Source organism: Pavona decussata, unplaced genomic scaffold, assembly GCF_977016875.1.
Source record: "Pavona decussata unplaced genomic scaffold, jaPavDecu1.1 SCAFFOLD_179, whole genome shotgun sequence".
NCBI classification, from domain to species: Eukaryota; Metazoa; Cnidaria; class Anthozoa; order Scleractinia; family Agariciidae; genus Pavona; species Pavona decussata.
The window spans coordinates 454,388-476,452 of record NW_028145589.1 but is presented as its reverse complement, the minus strand read 5'-3'; the positions used below and the strand labels follow the sequence as shown (position 1 = coordinate 476,452).

The window sequence follows — 22,065 nt, the reverse complement described above, 5'->3', positions numbered from 1 at the left end:
ACTAGTAATTAATTATTACACGCTCTCTAGTGACGCGAGCTTGGGCTGCCTGTGGATCGACAATTGTGCAGTATCGTGCAAACATAACCTTAGGGTCTCAAGTTGATTGAACTGCCATAGCACTTTTATTCCTACAATTATTTTTATCAAATTTTTTCACGTTTAATAAAATACATTAAATGACTATTTATTTTATATAAGGAGGCCTATTCTCTAACATATTATTACCATAAATGTCTGTTATATACAAGCTAGCAATTAAGAAGTAAATCGGCAATAGTCTTCTCCTTTATTGATGATTGTCTAAATTCTCATTGGCTGTCTTCTTCAACAATATAATGGGAAGTCACTCACTCGTCGTAAGAAGAAATTCTAGCTCTTTCAATCATATGATACTCAGTGAGACTGAGCAATGTTTGAGAAGTAGGATAAGATGTCATTGATGGTGACTTCAAGATTGATCATGGATCCAGGGTAACAGCGCTGAATAAGATCCTCAAAATGCTTGTACTGGTGAATAAATTCATCTTGCATCGAATGCCACACAACCTGAAATAATGTGCAAAGAGATTCAAAGAGCAGGAAAAATAAAAAAAACAGAACGGGGTATTTACTGTATTTACTTTCGTGATCGACATGGTACCCAAGAAAAACATTTGATATCTGGGATTCACAATAAAAACGTCAGGTTGATCATAAATCCAGGGAGCCCTCTTCATTGGTAGGAAGGATAAAGTCACAGTTAGGTCACAGAAATCCTCATACAGTGGAGTCCACTCTGTTTTCTGTAGCATGAAGCAACAAGGCATATATTAGCTCAGTTGGAATGGCGCCAGACTGCATAGAGGGAATTCACGGATTCGAATTGTAGCCGAGGTACTAGACTTGGCTCAAGACGTCTTCTTATGAGAAAGTCTACCCAAGCACCGACCCTGGGTGGTGTTGGCATTACCTCCTACACCTTCACGTATATATATTTTTTAAACAGGGGAAATTAATGAGCCCGGTGTTATGGTACGGATGGCCTATTCACAACGTTCTTTCACTTCACATTTTATAGGTGGGATTGGGGGGGGGGGGGGGGTTGGGATTGCGGGAGAGGGATGGGTTTAAGAGATGAGCTATGAGCTAGATCATACGTAATTGGACTGATAGCGGTCATCACAGCCAAGCATTCACTGATGTAAACCAGACATGATAGTCTGTTGTTTCGCGATGTCACCACAGCCAGTGTTCCCGGCACTCCGCTTGGGAGAGACGTCTATGGTAATGTGGGTATCGCAATATGGTAATAGTCCAGAGTAATTTGAAACTTTGCATACAACTTGTCACGGGATTTTTGCTTTTCCGCCATTGCAAACGCTTTCAAAAATATCGCAACAAACAGCTTCTGTAATTACTAAAAAACGTTTGTAAATTAAAAAAATTCATGAACGCGATTCAAACGGATAAAAACAGCTTTTTGAACTCTCCGAGGTTATTCGAAAAAGGTTGGCCCAACGAATTTCAAAGTGCTTCTGATCAACGCGCGCATGCGCCTGGGGTGACATAATCCCTTTAACGTCTAGACCGCCGTGTCGCTGCTTTGGCGCTTACCTGAAGTAAGTTGGCCTCTTCGCACAGGTGCTTCTCGACTTTTTTGTACAATTGTTCCAATCCTTTCTTAAGCTCCTTCGCTGGATACTCTTTGATGCATTTTCTCAGTTCTTGTTTACTGAAAGCCAGCTGATATCCAACCTCATCTTCCTTCACTCCAGCCGCTATGCACTCCTGCACACCTTCAAAAAAGATCTGCACAGAAACAAAACAAACTTGTTCGAGGAGCATTAAATCAATCCATGTGGTATTTTTTTTGCTGGTGTGTAGATGAAATGCTAAATTGTGACCATTCAATGAAATCTACTGACCAGCGCTTTCCCGTGTTGCCGTTTTGTTATGCTGTTCAAGACCTTTTATAAAGGTTTCGCTTATTTTAGGGTGGCTGATTTTCGGAAGGGCTTATATTAGGAACTTTACAAAAAAATCGAAAGCTCAGACACAATAGACCTTTATCACACGGTGGCCACGTTGAGTCTCAGGAGAAAAAACAAAGCTTTTTATTCCATTGCGCATGATTTATGATTTACATGATTTATTGCATTGCGCATATCCCACATTGACATTCCAATCCAAGCAGTATGCAGGATGTTTGTCCCTCCCACGAGTCTCCTGTAGCTCAGCGGTAGAGCATCCGAACCAGTCATCGGGAAGGTCAAGGTTCGACCCCTGATAGGAGCACTCGCATTTTTTTTCCGAGTATGCCTGTGTCACTTACTGAATAACACATCATTCTCAAAGCTTTTTATTCCCCCGAAACCTAACATTGCCGACGAGTGATAAGGGTCTATCTAAGTATTCTTACATGAAGTTTCTCCATGGGTCTCCCCAGCATTTCCTTGACGTACATCTTTTGACTATCCGAATACTTCCTCTTCGCTTCTCTCTTCTCGTTCTCCAAACAAACAATCTTCAGACGACTCAACACCCCTGAATCAAAAACAAAACTCAAGTTTATGTTAAATCAAGACGAATGAAGTCACTTGCCAGTGTTGCAAGACATGCATAGACTTAGTACTGACCTATTAAGTATAGGATTTTGTAATTTACTGATGAATTCGTACCGTGTATAAATAAAGTTATCAATCAATCAATCAATCAATCAATCAATCAATCAATCAATCAATCAATCAATCAATCAATCAATCAATCAATCAATCGATCAAATAAACCAGAAAGACCAATCAGAACACGAGAAAAAGAGAGCGAAAACATGATGTACGATAAATGGAGCGGTGTCATGTTGATTATTCCGCTAAAAAATACTTTTTTCTTTAAATACGTTGTTCAGCTCATTCATAAATTACTTCTAGATCACCAGTGAGATGAAATCAAGTGGATTTTATCTAAGGTACAAGGGAAGAACTTGAAAACATCACCCTGACTTTTCAAATTGGCATTTACTTCAGTTCTCCTTGGTCCTCCGTAGCCGAAAGCATTTATGAGTTGGTCAACGTTACAAAGAAATCAAAATACTTACTAAACAAATGGTGGTAGTTTTCTGTGAAATAAAGCAAAAGGTTAAATAGTAAGCTCATGTTGAATACTGAGACAGTATACAACACAGGGTTACCACCTGGTCAGCTCAGCTCAGACTGCTGAGCGGGAGGTCACAGGTTTCCCAGCCTCTGGGTAGTACCAGACGTAGTACCAGAGTTTTGATTGGTTTTGCGGCCATAATATATATATATTATACCATGTCCCACAAAGATGGTAAGAGTAAGCGTCAGGGGGGAAAATTGAGAAAATATCACTAAATCAACAAGATTTAGCGAGTTTTCGTGGTTGTTTTCAATAAAACAATTATTCCACTCGCACTTGTTGGATACGAAGTGATTATAGCCAACTCGGCGCGGTTATCTATCACCTTGCATCCAACGCGCGCTCTTGGAATAACTGTTAATTATAACGGTTGTGTCCACACTTTATTTGACAGAATGACAAAATGAAGACAGCACTCGCATCTCTTCGCAGTGGCCAAATTAGCTCTATTGATAAAACCGAACGATCCTTTCTATTCTCCACCGACGCAGCACCATAGATTCTTTAGAAACTAAATCTCTAAGAAAAGTGTGGGGACAAGATAGGAGAATTTGTTCTTTGATATAAAGGGAAAACAAACAAGTCTCAGTAGTCACTTACCCATCATGACCACTGCCCTTGGTGTTTTCTGATGTTCCTCGGCCATTCGCTCCACGTTTATAAACAGAACTCGAATGAGATGGTGATAGGCTTTATCAAGATCAGTACGGCGATCAGAGTTCTTGAAAACACTTTCAGAAATCGCTGCAAATTCCTAAAAGAAGTATACAAATAATAAAGCGCAGTCCGTGAAACTGAACAAATTTTAAGTCCTGTGGAAAATGTACGCGTTTATTATTTGAAACCTTTACTTGTATTAGGCCTGTGAACTATACAGGAATACTCACCGATTCCCGCATGAGCCAGTAATGCAAACTGTGGCTCCAGTACAAGCGCGTAAATACAAATATGGCTCCAGTTGTTCAAAGAGCGGATAAGTCGCTATCTAGGGAATGAAGCATATTAGTTGGAGTACAATTTATCCGCCGGATAGCGATTTATCCACTGGATAGAGTTATGCACTCTTTGAACAAGCTGGGCATGGTCTATAAGTAAGTTTGATGGATAAATAAAACAATGTATTTACAATTAGAGCGCGAAGGAGCTAAATGAGGAAACCGTCTGTCAATGAAAAGTAAGAACCGACACATTCATCTCAAAGAGTAAGGCACAGAATTCCCAGTTTCGTGACCTGCCCCACCATGTAGCTTGGTGCTGGCTGGAGCCCGGGCGCTTGATGTAGCTTGGTGCTGGCTGGAGCCAGGGCGTTTGATGTAGCTTGGTGCTGGCTGGAGCCAGGGCGTTTGATGTAGCTTGGTGCTGGCTGGAGCCAGGGCGTTTGATGTAGCTTGGTGCTGGCTGGAGCCCGGGCGCTTGATGTAGCTTGGTGCAGGCTGGAGCCCGGGCGTTTGGCTAACCGCCTGTCCCCAGAAAAGCGTTGTTTAAAGAAAGCTACATTCCAAGAGCCGTTGTGGTCTATGCTTCAGAATTGGAGTGAGAGGGTGAAAGAAGAAGACCACAGGTGTAAGTAAGACGTGTTACTCTGCTGGATGCAGTTTCGAGTGATTTGCTTGAATGAAGTGATGGATAAAACCGTGGTGTTTACTCCAAAACTGACCTCAAACTTGATCACAAAAGGCAAAATTCCACACTTCTTTGTCTTCTGGATCTTCATTTCTTCAATTTGCTTCTTCAAGCTTGACTGAGAAAAAAAAATACACAATAGTTTGCATTTTTGTTTATACAGTCATTTTTAAAACCACTTCATTTACAATTGTAGTTTGACTAACTCTCAGTGATGATAAGGAAAACGGGTTACAGTAGAATAGAATTTTTTTTAATAGAAAGAATGTGACAAGGATGAGTATGGAAAGGTTAAGTTTCCAGAACCTTTATCACTCAGACAAATCTCGTGGCTTCAACCTGACTGCTTCAATTCGTTGCTATGCACCTGGCTGTTATTCAGCACTTTGGAAACGGCCACGCTGTGTTCATCATCAAAACAACGGGAAACCAATCTGACCAACCACAGCAAACGAATACGACGGCACGGACCAATCAGAAGTAAAACCTCGGTGCCTTGGGAAAAATGTAACTAGGCGCGGGAAATGACCCCACGGGTGCCAGCCGCGGGAAAACGGGTAAATGTGTGGAGTTTTGCTGCTCACTAGCGTGACTGTGTTTCTAAAAACATTTCGGGCTCGAAAGACAATTCTACGAGAACAGTTTTCATAACGACAAATTCGATTTTTAATGATTTTTACACGACATTTGGATTATTTGATAACCAGTCACAATTAAATAAGAAGGGGGGAGGGCTAACATAATTATGGGATACTTACTATAAACTTGTCAAAGAGCCTCTTCACAGAAATGAGGCAGTTTCCAAGCTGCTGACTAAGATAAGAAACAGGGGATCCAGACAGCTGAGTTGTGATCACGAAATGACCAATCTTCACCAACATGTACATCGTGTTACTGCAACACAACAAAGAAACTATGAATCAAGTTACGTGGTTTAAACTTTTGAGTCTGTGTGGATGAATGCTACACTATCAGTTCTATCCTGTGGTGCTGTTTACTATGCTATACAAGGTGGTTCTAACATTTGAGTGTGTGGATGAAATACTAAAGTGTGACCATTCAAATGAAAGCTACTGAGCTGTACTTTTCTGTGGTATAGGACAAGATTCTAATTTCTGGGAGTGTCGACTAAATTCTCAAGCGCACCGGACAATTCACATAAAAGTTGTTGAAGAGTGATTCCTAACAAGCACAATTTTGCTTTGGAACTAGTTATCAATTTGAAATATAAGGAGAACTCGCCACATTCGTCGACTACTTTGAAAATCATTCCTAACTTGTAAACCAATGGAAAAGCAAAATTTCAAATATCAAAATTTCAAACTCATCTGTCATTTGAATACTACACCCTCAACAATATTAAGTGCACATACAAATTATCGAGTCTGTCGGCAAAGTGAATGTAGCTGTGTAACTCAGTCTCCAGTACACTGAACAATCCTTGCATGACTTTCCTGTAAAAGAGAGGCACAACGTAGAGTTTAGCCACAGCAGAGGCAGTAATTTTTGCAGCTCTTTCAGAGTATGCTCTTGAATCTCGAAGTCAACCAGAACTTTCCTCTTTTCCTTCTCCTATAAAATGTTTATCTGTTCATCGATACGTGGTCCGTGAATTTGCCACTTTTGAAAGTGAAGTCGATATCAAGATCACACTGTGAAAGAGCTTGATATATTTAATCCCATTAAAACCATCACCGTAAATTTAAAAACATGCTTATCATTCAGGTGGCAAAAGCGTGCGGTTTAGACTAAACTTAGCTTTTTAAAGTGCATAGTTTACTTATGAGACGTGCAGTTTACGGGTTTACAATGAGTTTATTACCTCTGATATCTTCGGACATTTAAAAACTGTTTAGTACAGAAATACTTTATGCTAAACGAATCATAAATATGTGGCATTTTTAACAATTTATAACTGATTTTTACGATTTACTTTGCCATAAAAAGCTTGGTTTTACGTTTTAATTTTAGCTCAGCAGCTGTGCAGTAGGTTGTTTAATGTTCTACATACTTCATATCTTCCCGGTTTTTATTGATCCGCTGCTTTCTTCTTCTGGAGGAACAACAGTTAGATGACGTGTTAAACTTCTTCTTTTTTTTTTAATTGAGGTGCAAGATGGCACTGCTTCATGTTAAGAAGCTATGCTAGATTAACATTTCAGCCTGTTGAATGTTGTGATATCATGCAACTGTACATGTGAAACTTGAAAGAGTGAACATATAAGAGAACGATTATACAAATATCTAGCACGTAGAAACTGAATACATGAAAGAGGCGGCTAAAATAAGCAGTGCTTTGTTAGAGTTCAGTTAGGGTACTTATCCCCTATGTTTCCGTGTAATCGTTTGGATCGAACGGGCCGCCATTTTACTTTGTTATGTTGAGCGCAACCTGGGGGAGAGTGCCAAAACTACCGAGTTGGGGGTGGGGAGGGGTAGTTTTGTCCCAGCTCTCCCAAGATATCGCTCGCCAAGTGATCCAAGATGGAGGCTACATGATCGAACGTGATGGCTCGATGCAGTGCAAAAAAAATAGAGGGACTGTCCGCAGTCTAGTAGGTGTTGAGACCGTCATAGCCTGCGCATAAACATCTTCTGGAGAGTGTTTTCTTTCCTGGGTCTGGGGAAAAAAGGAACCCTCTGCGCTGGCCAAAACTTAAATTCTTGAAACGAATGAGAAAAAAGGTGATGACTTTTCCATGTTATCTGTTAGATCTCTCGCGGCTCGGATGATCACTTAGCAATAGAGATATTGGGTGCTTACCATTTACGCAAACCACCCGGATGGAAATTTTTGGAATTTTTGTCTTAACAGAAGATGGAAAACATGCAAAATTTATGAACATCAGCTGTAAATCCCAAAAGGAGTAATCCCATAATTTCAGAAGTACTCCAAATGGAATGATGCGTACCATTTGATTTCCAACTGGAATTTCCGGGTTTTCCATGTAAATGATAAGCACCCATTATCTCCATTCATTCTCGGAAACCCAGAGGCCGAACCGAGAAAAGTCAAAACTGGCGGAAATAAGTTATCCGCAAAACTTGTCTTTTTCCACGAGAAAAACGGAAATTTCAAGCCCTAAAAACCGTACGTGCTTTTCTATTTCCTAACAAGAAGAATGTAGATAAGCCCATAGGTAAAACGCATTCTACAAAACTGTTGGATCTTATCGTTCATGGTTTTATCTGACAACGTTTTTTCAATCAAGTGTCAGTATATATATAACGTCCATTTTAAAACAGATTCAATACTTCATGAAGTTGTTACTCTTTACCGCTTGTTTTGAGGAATCATTGGCTCGATAAGAGTGGCGGAAAAAAAAATCGTCGAGGAAGACAAGGGGAATATGTTCCTATTGCAGCTTGTTTTCCAGTAATTGCTTTACTTCAAAACTGAACTGCCTCACCTAAAATTAAATCTATTATTTATGAACAAGTTTAAACAACTAAAAGATGAGAATGTATTTCCACTAAGATGTGTTACCTGACTTTTTCATTCAGAGGCATTCTTTCTTTCACATCCCTAACAAATAAAAAAAGAAGAATATTATGGTCGTTGCAAAAAGCACTTACAATTAATTTGCGGTTTGTTTTTGTTTGTTTGTTTGTTTGTTTGTTTTTTTACGGGGGGGGGGGGGTGAAAACAGAGTTATTCATACTTCTTAATGACTGCATTGGCTTTTCTACAAACAGCTAACGTTAACATATTAATTACTATTTAATGGAAGGGAGACCCTTCGAGATAAACCCCATGAATAGATTACACAACACGAAATACTTGAGATAAAAAGTTACAACTTTTACAACAGCTATTCTTGAACGTATAATAAACTGGTTGAGATTTCAAAGTACTAAATCGGCTAAATAATAAGCGACTGCTAGATGAAAGGACAAGCATACGGATCTAAAGATTAACCAGCAGTGTGCACAGGCATGAGAAGCTTTTAAAAAGTGATTTAAATTTCTTTGGACTCCCACAGCCTCAGCGATGTGCTTTGGAAACTGGCTTCCATGGAGTGATGATGCTCACATAGAAAGGACGTTTCAAACATTTCACTTTTTGCTAAGAACAGTTCCCTTCACATTGTCACAGAATATCTGCGGCGCTCTGAACTTTATCACGAGACAGAGATGTAAAAGTCACATCATGCTATACTTACGTGGAGTCTACAGACTTTACTGCTTTGCTAGACATGGCTCCATCGGAAGAATCCATGCCGAATGTGCTTGTTGAATCCGAGGGCTAAACAACAGCAAACAAACAAGAAATGAAAAATGACAGACTTAAATGAAGAAAAAGGTGAAATGAATACACAAAGAATGGGAAATGAGGTGAACATGACACAAAAACACTTACGAGAAAAATAAGGAGGAAAAACAAAACGGACCGACAAAAGGAAAACGTGAAATGAATACAAAGAAAAGAGACAAACGCAGCCTGCGTCTCCTATTTCCTTTGTTGCACTCGAGTTTTCATGAGGGGAGGGGGCGGCTGTACACAGGCAAAGACAAACGGAAAAAACATGAAATAAACGCATCACAGAGAAAGAGATAATTAAGAAACATATGAAGACGGAGACTCTATTTCAGTTTCACAGTTTGTGAAAATAGGACACTAAATTGACACAAACGAAAAAGCTGAGAAACCACAGATAGTAACCGATACCAAACCACTGATTGCCAATCAGATTGCATCAGCCAGATAAGTTCTACTAAAAGTCGAAACTCACCTCCGGCTCATCCAAAGCAAAATCAAAAAATGTCTGCACAAATTCCTGCTCAGCTGTACAAACTGGCTCCAACTCCAACAACAGAATATCAAACACCTGAAGGCAAGATAAGAAAGGAAATGAACTGGCACAGGCAGAACAAATGAGAAATGGGTAATACAACTAGATGAGACTATAACTTGTTGACATCTGTGAATGGCCCAAAACATGCAACAATTTTCCATTTCAAATTATTACTACTCAGTCAAAAACTAGAGGCACTTAATTCATGGAAACAATTAGTATTATTGTTATGGTAGAGTTGTAATTAAATTTAGTATTTTTTTTTAATACTTTTGTAAACCTAATTTAATCTACCATGGGCCGTCACTAAAAAAAAGATAACTCACTTTTTGCCAATCACAGCACATTCCCTCCTCCCCAATCCCCCTCCCTTCCCCACCCCCGCAACCCCACCTTCTGTAGGAAGCAAATCAGTACGGTTGTACGCTTTCCTGTGCTTAGCCTCACTCCAAATACCCGTTTTCCCGCGCTTAGTACACTGGTCCACATACTTCTGCTTGACAATCTTATTGGGTTCATGAGTTACTTGTGATTCTTAGTTTGAGCGGTTTTCAATATTGAGAGTCGTGAATCCAATCACAACTCAAAGAAAATAGCAAACGCGGGAAAACGCAAGTGAGCGAGTCAAGATTGGTAATGGTTTTAAATTAGTACGAGTAAACCAAAGCAAATGTGACATCACTCTTGACACTCAATAGTCTCACAGAATAATATAGTAAAATTGATTTTGGTTTCAAGACAATCAACGAAAAACCTATTAAAGGGGCAAAATAAAACTTCCGCAGTAACAAACCCTTTCAAATTTTCCTCTTCCTTCTTGCAGTTGATCAGAAGAGTCCACTGAACTCATGGAGCCTGACCTTGACCTTGAGTCTGAGCCAATCGAGTCAGTTTCTTTTCTTTCCGGTGCCTTTTCTCTTTGTCTGAAGGAGCCTCTGCGGGGACTGGGCCGAGGGCTCATTTTCGGATCGTTGACCGCTGATGATGAGCCTGTCATCTTGAAGGCGGTGTAAGCTAAGGAAGGAATGCTTGAGTCAGTAGGCTCCGTCGGGTATAGTGCACGTTCTGTGTGGCCCTGGCTTTGTTGCTAAATTTCTTGTAACTTACAAAAATTACTAGAAATACGTGACTCGCAAAACCTCGCGAAGCTAGGGCTGGGTGGACAGTTGATTTGAAGTGAAGAATCTACTAAGGCAGCTAGAAAGTATGAATTGTCTCATTCTTTATGATAGTGATTGAGAGGATAGTGTGCCCTTTGAATAACGCAAAGTTGTGTGATCACACCCACTCTGTGCGATGTCATCCCGACCGGCAGACTTTGGAGTAATACACTGCAGTTAGCAGGATGCTAGGGATGCACCGCGGCTCGAGCTGGGGAACATTAAGTCACATACTTTTGCATTATCAGTCCACTGTCACTCCTAGTATTTTGTCATTTTGCTGACGAAAATGGCACTTATCTTCCTCCGTTGACATCTGTTAACCGGCCCGGCCCGGTTGTTCAAAGAGCGGATAACTCTATCCAGTGGACAAATTGCAATCTAGCGGATAGAATGTACTCCAATCAAAAAATTTTATCCGCTGGATAAAGTTGTCCCGGTCTTTGGACAACTGGGACAAGATCTTTAACATTTCATTAATAGCTGCTTATTTATTGCGTTTGTGTTTCTTCAGTTGCAACAAAATTCACAAGAACTGTAATTTACGGAGACAACTGACTCCTCTGTTGCCACTCCAAGGCTTTGAAATGCTTCATCAAAAAGGCAAAAAGACACCAAGATAACAAGATAACATGAAGCAAAAGCAGAGCTTACTGTACACGTGTTAAAGAAACCACAACAATTTATTGAATTATTTAACACTTACTTCTAATTCCTTTTGTTAGGGTCCTCTGTTTTGCAGCCTCAAAGAAATCTTTCAATTCTTTCTCATACACCTTGCTCAGGGACTGGGTGTACGCCTACCAAGAGGAACAAACAATTAGCACAACCAACGAACTTGTAGACTGATTTGTTTAAATATGACACAAAGTAAATATTTACAAATTACCGAAAGAACGTGCTGTGCCAAACTTTCCGAAGTTGAGCTCAGAAACATTTCCGCTTTCGCGTAAATTTCCTTTGAATGGACGGTACGGTACGTACGTAAAATTTACTTAACTTAGACAGTGTAGGTAGCCTATCCATACAATTTTTGCACCTAAAAGAGGGAGTACCCTGTTTGAATTTGTGACAGTCCACTGCTTCCAGGTTGAATTGGAATTTGGGAATGTTGGTTTTTGCGGAGGGAAGAAAACCGAAGTACCCAGAGAAAAACCCTCGGAGCAAGGATGAGAACCAACAACAAACTCAACCCACATATGGCGTTAACACCGGGAATCGAACCTGAACAACATTGGTGGGAGACGAGTGCTCTCACCAAAGCACCATTCCTGCTCCGCAAGTTACTAAAAGACTGCCAAATCTTTGCTCTGCCTTTTGGGCAGATCAAGACATAATCAATGCCGGGTACACCACTATCTGTCATTAGTAGCATGTACCTGGCATAGCTCCAGAAACACCGTCTGATCCACCTCTTTGAGCCACTTCATAAGTTCAGAAAATGGCGCCAGATCATTGTGACAAGCCAAGTGTTTTGGAATACACAGCTCACTGGAGTGCTGAACAACAGTTTCAACCTCCGCTCCCTGTCGACAAAAAAAAAAACAAAAAAAACTCTTATTTATGTATAACTGCATTAACCAGGGGCAGATTTTAACATCAGCACTGTCGTAGTATGCGACTTGGTGGCTTAAACTGTTCAGGGCGTAAAATAACAGCCATGTGTGGAGAGTTTTTCGAGGCTGTTCTTACTCTCAGACAGAGTTCCTTTGGTGAAAAACAAAACAAAATAAAAACAACTTCAAAAAGCTAACTCTGGACTGGGGGGGTAGGGTGAAAATGAATGCAACTGAGATGAAGTAGGGAAGATGTGAGAGGGAACATCATGTGCGCTGGTGCATCAAATATGACCTGATTTACCGCAAATCTGGCTCCAGTTGTTCAAAGAGCGGATAACTTTATCCACTGGATAAGTCGCTATATCCAGCGGTAAATGTACCCCAGCCAACGCCTTTGGCAAGTTTTTCACACAATCCCATACTTAAATTTGTCATATGCTTCTACACTATTCACAAATTATAGGACTATCGGAAAAATCTTGGAACACATTTCAACTGCTGGATAGCGACCTATCCAGCGGATGAAACTATCCGCTCCTTGAACAACTGGGGCTGGGGCCTGATGGATATTCCTTTTTTTCCAAAACCTCACTTATAATATAATCTTGTACATAATATTCGCTTGAGATTTAAAATACTATTTTACAAGGCCAAAAAGTTTTGAAAAAATATTAAGAACCAAACGTTTTCGACTAATTAAATCATCTTCAGGGTAAGAAACCTAAACATGACCTAATTAGTCAAAAACGTTTGGTTATTAATCTTTTTTAAACTTTTTAGTCTTGTAAAATAGCAGTCTAAAAATAATCTTCATCAACAACAAAACAAGAGCTTTGATAAAAAGTAAAATCTTACATGGCGCTGAAAGATGTCAATCAAATGGGATTTCAAACGTTGTGCAAACTCACTACTGAGCTTCCAAAACTTCTCTCTCTGTTCCTTAACAGCTCTCATCTCAGTTAAACCTGAAACATCAGACATCAATTTAAAATTGCATGTGCTAGAGGTAGAATAGTCATATATAACCCTCCTCTCCACAGGAAGACGGTAATACAACCCCCCTGAAAACAATCTGCATGGGAGACCGAGGCTACAGGAAGAATAGACGTCTATGAATGGGAATATTTAAGTAATGAAAACAAATAAACAGAACAGTTCTGACTTTTGAGTCTGTGGATGAAATCCTAAAGTGTGACCCTTCAAATGAAAGTTACTGAGCAGTACTTTCCTGTGGTGCTGTTTATTATGCTGTTACAAGGTGGTTCTGACTTTGGAGTCTGTGGATGAAATCCTAAAGTGTGACCATTCAAATGAAAGCTACTGAGCAGCACTTTCCTGTGGTGCTGTTAATTGTGCTGTAAAAGTAAATGCCTGTGCACAATTCATTATGCTTCCTACATCAGGGTGCAGCACATAAATGGTCAAACTGTGCTATTAATGTCTTTACAATTACTGTCAAAATTCCAGCGTGGTGATTGGCTTGTAGCTATTGTCCATAACAGTACAGACAATAAAAATGATGGCACATGTAACACACAGCTTTCCACAACAGAAAATAAAGCCAATTCCGCTAATACTTTTCCCATGATATTGTAAAAAACAAACCAACAGCAATTTTCCATGGTTCATACTCTTATAGACCATTGAATAACACCAAAATATGTTCAAAACTTGGTAGTGAAACCACTTAAAACCACTAGAGTTTTGAACATTTTTTGACGTCATTTCATGGTCGATGAGAGTATAGACCATAGAAAACTACCATTGATTTTTAAAGTGTATGTAGTCATATACCTGGACTGAGTTCAGCCTGCAGGGCACGAAGCACAGTAAATGCAGCATGAGTGCATTCCTTAAGTCCCATTCCTTTGGACAGGTCAGCTTCCTGGAGAGCTACAATGTTACGCTCAGGAACATCCAAAATACTCTGTTCAAGGATATAGAGTATCCATGGCTGTCAGTTGTATTCAACACAGAGCAATTCAATGTTCTCTAACTAAATTGAAGGCCACCTGCAAACATTAACTGCCACAGAGACTCCCTTTTGACTAAATTCTGCAGACATTTATAAAACTGTGTGAACCTAATGTGTGGTTCCAGAAAATATCCATACCCCCACCACGGAGGGAATTTCACATAGGACCCCCCCCCCACCCCCCTGGATTTTCCATTTTTGAGGTATTTTTTTAACCCCCCACCCCTTTGGAAATTCCTCAAATACAGAATACACCCCCACCCCCCTCTGGAAAAGTTATATTTCAAAAGAACGCCTCAAAAATCAGTTTGACGTGAACATTTCAGAAATATCAAGAACTGCCTACACGAGGAGAAAATATGTGTTATCGAAGAGTGCGCGCGCTGTTCAATTTCACCGGTAGAGTTTGCCAAAAAGCTCTGGATACTGAAATAATTGTTGTGTTTTATATTTACCTGTGGTCATTGACATCAAACTTTACTATTAGCTTCGCTGAAGATTTTAAATCTAAATTGTTGGAATAAGTCCGGCAAATATTCTTCTTTTTGATGAACCATCTAAATTAAAGTGAAGAAAAAAGAATCAATGGACTTAACTGACCACTAATGATTCCACCTCTTCTAAGAGCATCTTGCGGTTTTTACTTTCAGTCTCCATGTGTTTGTCCTTGTCTTCCATCTGCTCCATCTGAGCACGCACACCCTGTATAGTTTATAAAGAATCAGTGTTGCTCAAAATGATTAATAATTCATGAAGAGAAACAAAGAAGTTTAGTATTCAAAATAGTTGAATTTGAATAATTAAATCTCACTTGATGGCATTCCTGCGGGCTTGATTATTTTATGCAAATAAGTTAGCAGAATATCTTCCCACAAATTGGGTCAGATTGCATGTTTAACGATGGTTTGTGCTCTTGTATAAACAACATTTCATAAACAAGGCAGTCAAATTTATTCTGGCACTTTTTCAGGACCGAAAAATTGTCTGCGATGTTTGATTTCTCGACCCCATGTTGTTTCATGTGTTTCCCAATTGAAGATCTTGAGCTTGTATGTTTGTTAACGCGTTGATAGAGGTGTCGATTTGTAAAACTGACATAGCCCATCTCACATAGACCACTTTGGGAATTTTTTATTTTTTGTCTGTTTTATTTCAATTTCAATGACGAGTTTCAGAGGGATAGCTACAAACATACATACAAGCTAAGAAAATACAATACAAGACTTAGTTTGCAAAAATCTAATAGAAGAAAAAAAGATGTTTGATTCCAATTTACAATAGTTATACCCAAAGTGCAGCTTACGTTTAATAGGCAAAAAGGTAGGTCTTAGTTCTATGGCATTAAAGATTGATTTGTAATTTTGAATTGTGTTTTCCTATGTCAAGTTTGCTTCTCAGAACAGCAAGAAAGGTATCAAAGAAATAAGGGTCTTCTTCTCTCGAGGCAATGTACCAGTAAATGTAATATTTTGAAATTATTAAACTGAGGTTCAGGCCAAGTTGTAGCGCGATATTGTTAGTGAAGCCATAGATTTAAATTTTTCTTTGTTGAAGATGATAGAATTGTCATTTTTTGTATTCCTCCAATTTGTAAATTCTGTCCAAAAGCTTTTGACAAAAGGACAAGATACAAATAAGTGGGTTAGTGATATATAAAATTATATACCACGCATTGTTCGTTTATGATCTTCGGTTTTAGTCAGTGAAAAATTTCCAGTTTGACGATAGTCTTTAGGCCCTATTCAGCATAGGAATGTTTATGTGCACTAGCAATAATAAATTATTGTTAACTTACTCTAAGAAGAGTGTCATAGCCTGTCAGCCGTGAATCCAGGTTATCAAGCTCTTTCAAAGCATCATTCAACAGTTGCATCAATGATTCCACCTGGGGCTCTGCATCCATGATAGAATGGATATTGGCCTACAAAATGAATGAAATAGTTCAATAGAAAGGACATGACCATAAACAAGAATTACCCACTAGTGAACAGAACACAGCTTGATAAACAACACCAGTCTCTCCTATGACTGCTTTTTTAATCACATAATACATGCAACTCTATTAAATACAACATGTCTATTAACACTAAACGCAGCCACTGCTTGTATTAAAACAAAAGCTGTGGTTATTTTCTTATCTGAAAATCCCCATCAGTACAACAACCCTGGTAACACTTCATCATCATCATCATCATCATCATCATCATCATCATCATCATCATCATCCTTCAGCCCCTCCGGCTGGATCTGCGTCTAACAACCTAACTCCACACTTCACAATCTTTCGTCACTGTCACCAGTTCCTGGATTGGAAAACCTGAATCTCAAGAGATGACACCTGGATAGGTGAGGTTTCTTAAGCAAACTGAATACACAATGGCATCATGACGACCCCGAAACGGGTTCGGTTTTATCGTTTATTTTCACTTGCCTATGTATAACTAAAACCTTTACTTATGAATACACGATAATTGTTAAATAGGCCTCCAGAGGACTGAAGAGGAATGAACAAACAGGTCTGGAGCAATTTGCAGACAGACTTTAGAGTAGATCAAGATAAAAAATGGACATAATAAAAACAAGCTTTAAGAATGCAAGGATGATCAGACAGCTGAGACCGTAAGGGCAAAGAAAAGTAGAAACAAACAATGAAAACTGATTTTTCAGTGTCATCATAATACCATTGTCAACTAAAGGTAATTAAAGTAACTAAGTCAGTGTTCTGCAAGTCGGTTTTTAATCACAAGGTTTTACTTGCCCTTTTATTTTGCCTAATATTTTGGTTAAATGAAACTAACCTTCATCAAGGTTATCAAAGTTTTGCCTGAAATATACTAAAATACATTGCAGCTGTTTGATCAACATTACATTTCCTAATTTTTTTTTTATATTTTATTACCCCATCTAAAACAGACAGATCCTTGGAGAGTTGTTCCGTAAATGTTTCAATGTGGCTGATAGCATTCTCAGTTTGGGATATCATATACTCCAAATCATTCTCCTCTCGCTGTGTCAGTTCCTGGTAATCTTCACCTTGAGAAATTACGCATTTTAGTATGGATGAAGTGATACATGCTCTAGACTTGTAATGATCCCCCTTATGAAAGGATATCCCTTTTTAAGAGGTGTCTCTTTATGCTACAATCTTAAGGACAATTCAAATGAAAAATTAAGACCACCCACCTTGCCCCCCAGTGTCAATGATGAAAAAATGGCGCATTTTGCTTTGCGCACGAATCCATCGATGATTTTGAGTAGGAGGGGGAAGGGTGTTGATTGTAGTTATCCTCTGTGGGAGGCATCCCTTTATGGGAGTTGATGCCTATGATAAGTGCACCCAATGGGTGTCCCCTTATGCAAGGACGGTCTCCCTTGAGAAGTATCACATTATGGATCCATATGTGCCCCACTGGAAGGTTTCCCATTCAAATAGGTATCCTCATGGAAGGGGTCCCTTATGAGAGGTGACAGTCTCTTTATCCTATGAAAGGTGTCCCCTGTGACAGGTGTCTCTTACAATGAAAGGCCTCCTCTTATGGGAGGAGTCTCCTTAGAAGGTGTCCCATCTGGAAGGTGTCTCTTATGAGAAGTATGTCTCCCCTATAGTATGGAAGATGTGTTCCCTTATGGAAGATGTCAGGACCTTACAATAGAGGGAGTGTCCTTTTATGAGAGTTGTATTCAATAGGAGATGTCACCCAACAGGAAGTCTCTCCACAGTGGGAAGTACTCTATACTTGCCCCCTATATGAGATGTGTTCCCTTACAGAAAGTGTCCCCTTATGAGAGGTGTCAGGACCTTGCAATAGATGTCCCTTATGGGGAGTCTCCTTTTGTTAGAGCTGACTTCAATGGGAGATGCCACCCTATGGGAAGTGTTCCCCCAGAGGAAAGTGTACTTGTCCCCTATATGGGATGTGCTCCCTTACGGAAAGTGTCCCCTTATAAGAGGTGTCAGGACCTTAAAATAGATGTCCCTTATGGGGAGAGTCCTTTTATGGGAGTTGTTTTCAAGGGGAGGTGTCACCCAACAGGAAGTGTCACCACGGTGGGAAGTGTATGTGTCCCGTATATGGGATATGTCCCCTTATGGAAAGTGTCCCCTTATGGGGCAGGTGTCCTTTTATGAGTAGTGTTCCGTTATAGAAGATGTCACTTTAAGGAGGTGTCCCCTTTTAAAAAGTGTCCCTTATGGAAAGTATTTCCTTATGAGAGATGTCTCCAGTGGGAGGTGTGCCCCTATGGGAGGTGTACTTGAGGTCTCCCCTTTGGGAGACCTACAGAGTACATGTATATCTCATATGTGAGTTGTCTTGTTATGAGAAGTGCCCCATTATGGGAGGTGCCTCCTTCTTCATAACAGGTGTCTCCATGTTTAACATGTAACTAAATATAAATTACCTTCAGGACCTTCATCTGTATGCTGTTGTGTTCTGCTGCTCTCACTGCCATGAAAAACATCTAAAAATGTAAGCACAACTTAATTTGAATTTATTTCGCCAGCCTTTCCCTCCTAAAAAGAACAACTTTTCAGCAACATTAACATATGAGCAAAGGACAATTTAGGAATTTAGCTAGCCCCTAATTAGAGCGTGAGGTTCTACTTATACTCTACATATGAGCTCTACTGCTGGACGAGTTTTAAATAGCAAAAATGTCAGAGTTTTACATCACCCAGCTTCTGGGTAAGTTGATGTCTAATACCTGAGACCAAGTTAATAGTAATACCCTGCCTGTCTATCAGTGTGCCAATTTATAATTTATAATTACTTCCACTATTATTAATATTATTATCATCATCGTCATCATTATCATCGGCATTATTATACTCATTGTTTTAGTACCTTCAATCACACTGATATGTAGCAAAGTTGGTTTCCTCTGTGTTAGATGCCTTTCACACAACTACACAAAAGAGCAATCAAGAGTAAAAAATTCTGCATAAATACATTCTTCGTAATTTCCACCTAAGGTAATGTTTCTAAGGTCCCTGTGTTATGTATATTATTTTTGCCAAGTTAGGAAAGCTAAAACAACAAATTAAAACTATGGTAAACAGTTACTGTAATGATCTGATAACGTAGTTAAACATATTTGATAAAATGCGAGGCACAGAATGAGTATTATCACCTATAAAACGGCCAGGTTGGAAATGGTTTGGCAGTGGTGGATACAGACCAAAACTATACTGAGATACTGAGATATTTATCTTGATGACAGAAAGCAAGTCAAGCATTCAAGACTGGGCCACCTTCTAGCCTGCAATGCAGCAGTATTATTTTAGGCAAGTGTCATAGCCACCGACTAAGATTTTAAAAGCACAGGAAGACTGGGTAAAGTAGAAAGTGTGACCAACCCAGCTCCCTAACATTTTGAAAATCTAATATGACAGCTATGATCAACCAAGGTTCTGGCACTCACATGTCCCCTGAAAATACCTGCATTGGGGACTATATGTATCCACCCACTTACCTGAAGGTCTGCATCCACCACTGGTAACTAATGGTAAATAACTTTAGACTGATGTACATTTGTACTTCAGACTCAGTTCTTCCATCTTCATACTGAGAGACTATTAGGAACTTAGAATATTACTAGCATAAGCATTAAACATTTTCTCTTGCAAACCTTTTTAACCTTCTGGTCATTTTTGTGACCTGTTCCCTGGATCTCTGAACACAAAGCATCTTAAATCATTACTAACCTTCCAGAGTGCAACTATGAAATTGTTTTTATCCTGGACACTGCTTGCCACCCACTTGTAAATCTTGTCAAAATGAAGATGAAATTCTGGATTTTCCTGAGCAAAAGGGTAAGAATATGAATATATGAATCTTCATTTCACACTGGTAATGTTTTTACAAATACAAAGTATTGAGCATAGCTGAAGGAGACAACATTATTCAAGTCAAATGTCTTGTGGGAACGACAGGGCAGACAGTAAAGAAAATTGAAATTGATAAATAATATTTTAAAGTTCTGAAAGTGATGGCCTTCGTTCCTTTTAGATATACAGCTCTAGCAGCTTTTTGCATTGTTATGTGGAGTTGGCTCACTACTTTGGGTTGGCACTACCTTCAGGCAGTATTTTCATTCATCATCCAAAACCTCATCTATTATTAAAACCATTTTATTTTAACAGATATTGTATGACCAATTAAAACCGTTTATTAAATTTGCCACAAAAACCTTCTCAATAATAATAGTAATAACAATAATAATAATAATAATAATAATGATAATGATAATGATAATGATAATGATAATGATAATGATGATGATAAGTAAATTATTATCACTTATAGGGAGTCCCTTTCTCTCATTGAGTTCTACTCTTACATTAGTGTCATCTTTGCCATCAATGGCCTTTAGGTCCTTCAGTCTCCAGTTTGTTCTCTTCTTGTAAGTGTCTTTTTCAGTCTTTTTCACTTGATAAATGGAAACTGTTTCCGGCTTCACTGTGGTCACTATATAAGAAATGGGAAAAATACAAAAAGTATGCTAAAAGAAAAGAATTTTGAAAAACATTACCGAGAATACAATCCTTGAATTATATTGAAAATAACAACTTATTATGAACCAACAGATTAACTGAAACCACCACTGACAAGGGACTAAAACTGGTAGCATTGTAAACTTTCATCCCCAGTATGGGCATTACCTGTATGAAAATGTAGGGATATTTACTGGTAACCGGTCAAAATGCCCCCAAGACAAAACACCCCTTCATTCCTAAGACATAATGCCCCCAGAGACAAACAAGATACATGTATATTCTTTGTTCTAAAAGTGAGAAGCTACATGTATAAGCACTCGTTCTATAAGAGCTTCGCTTCCATTAGGGGGCGTTATGCCTTGGGGGCATTTTGACTGTAAACCTATAAACTACAAGGAAAGAATACAGGGTCACTTTTACAAGTAGACTCCACAGCCCAGTTGTTCAAATCATGATTAAACTAATCCTGGGTTGAACATAATATGGTTAAAAATCCAAATTGGTAGGAGAAAGACCAGCTGGCTATTCACAACCTGGCCGAGGAGTTGAACTACGGGCTACCGAGAAACAACTCCAGCTAGCGGTCAGAGCGGGACTTGAACCCGGGACATCCGGATTCCAAGCCTATGGCCTTTAGGTTGTTCATCAAATCAACTATGTAGTATACTCTAGAAAGATGGTTATATTTTCAACTGTTTTCATTTGGTACGAGGACGTAAACACACGGAAAGGAACTCAAGTATTATGAACTGACAAATCGACTGCACAACAAACTCATACCAGCCACACAAAGGAAGCTCGCTTTCTTCTTTTTTCCTGGTTTAGTCACGCTTACGACAGCATAAAGTCTCTCTTCACTCGGTTTGAAAAGATCCCTCTGTAAATTGTGCTTGATGGCTGCCATATTGTGGCCACCGCCATTGATGTCCAGTCTCTCCTCGGTTTTCTTTACCTCAAAAATAATTTTTGATTTGTCAGTTCATGTACCACAGGCATACCACCCTCTGTTTGTGTGGTGTAATGACTGTTTGCAACTTGAGACTTTATATTCACGCGACACGATCGGCTGAAAGTTTTACTGAGTAGAGATATTTAAAGTCGCCTTTCACCTTTATGTTGAAATAAAGTTTCAAGGAAATGTTGATTGAGTCACGCGTGGTGTTTTTTTGCCATTCCGAGCCGTAGAAACCCTTCTCTGGCGCGCTTACTGTTCAACATAGACTTGCTTACAAGTCGAGCTTAGAGAGCGCGAAGCGCGATCGTCAGAGCTCGAGAGCGACTTTGAGAAACTCTAAGGAACGCAGGGTAAAGTAGGCTC

The 22,065-nt window shown here is 39.3% G+C and overlaps 1 protein-coding gene across 2 annotated transcripts; it reads right to left on the bottom strand.

Annotated features, from left to right (window-relative positions):
* Nucleotides 1-102: 102 nt before the first annotated feature.
* Nucleotides 103-21,686, bottom strand: LOC146463289 (exocyst complex component 1-like). 2 transcript variants are annotated; one of them, XM_085084626.1, is made up of 25 exons: nt 21,528-21,686; nt 20,591-20,718; nt 19,956-20,051; nt 19,096-19,156; nt 18,653-18,712; nt 17,151-17,284; nt 16,047-16,172; nt 14,852-14,953; nt 14,071-14,203; nt 13,132-13,241; nt 12,097-12,243; nt 11,424-11,517; nt 10,351-10,571; nt 9,495-9,590; nt 8,925-9,007; nt 8,249-8,287; nt 6,773-6,814; nt 6,135-6,215; nt 5,520-5,655; nt 4,796-4,879; nt 3,739-3,892; nt 3,077-3,097; nt 2,402-2,526; nt 1,597-1,791; nt 103-549 (listed from the first exon to the last, which is right to left on the bottom strand). In XM_085084626.1, exons 1-25 carry the CDS (start codon nt 21,649-21,651, stop codon nt 397-399), a joined length of 2,745 nt encoding a protein of 914 aa, XP_084940752.1. In that variant the 5' UTR covers nt 21,652-21,686; the 3' UTR covers nt 103-396. The 2 variants fall into 2 exon arrangements, with proteins under 2 accessions (XP_084940752.1, XP_084940753.1); XM_085084627.1 differs by lacking the exon at nt 6,773-6,814.
* Between the last annotated feature and the right edge of the window lie 379 nt (nt 21,687-22,065).

Coding starts and splice junctions, on each gene's coding strand:
- LOC146463289 (XM_085084626.1), bottom strand. CDS start 21,651: ATGGCAGCCATCAAGCACAATTTACAGAGGGATCTTTTCAAACCGAGT. Junction 3,098..3,738: donor AAGGGCAGTGGTCATGATGG/GTAAGTGACTAC, acceptor TTTATTTCACAG/AAAACTACCACCATTTGTTT. Junction 1,792..2,401: donor GACCCATGGAGAAACTTCAT/GTAAGAATACTT, acceptor GTTTCTGTGCAG/ATCTTTTTTGAAGGTGTGCA.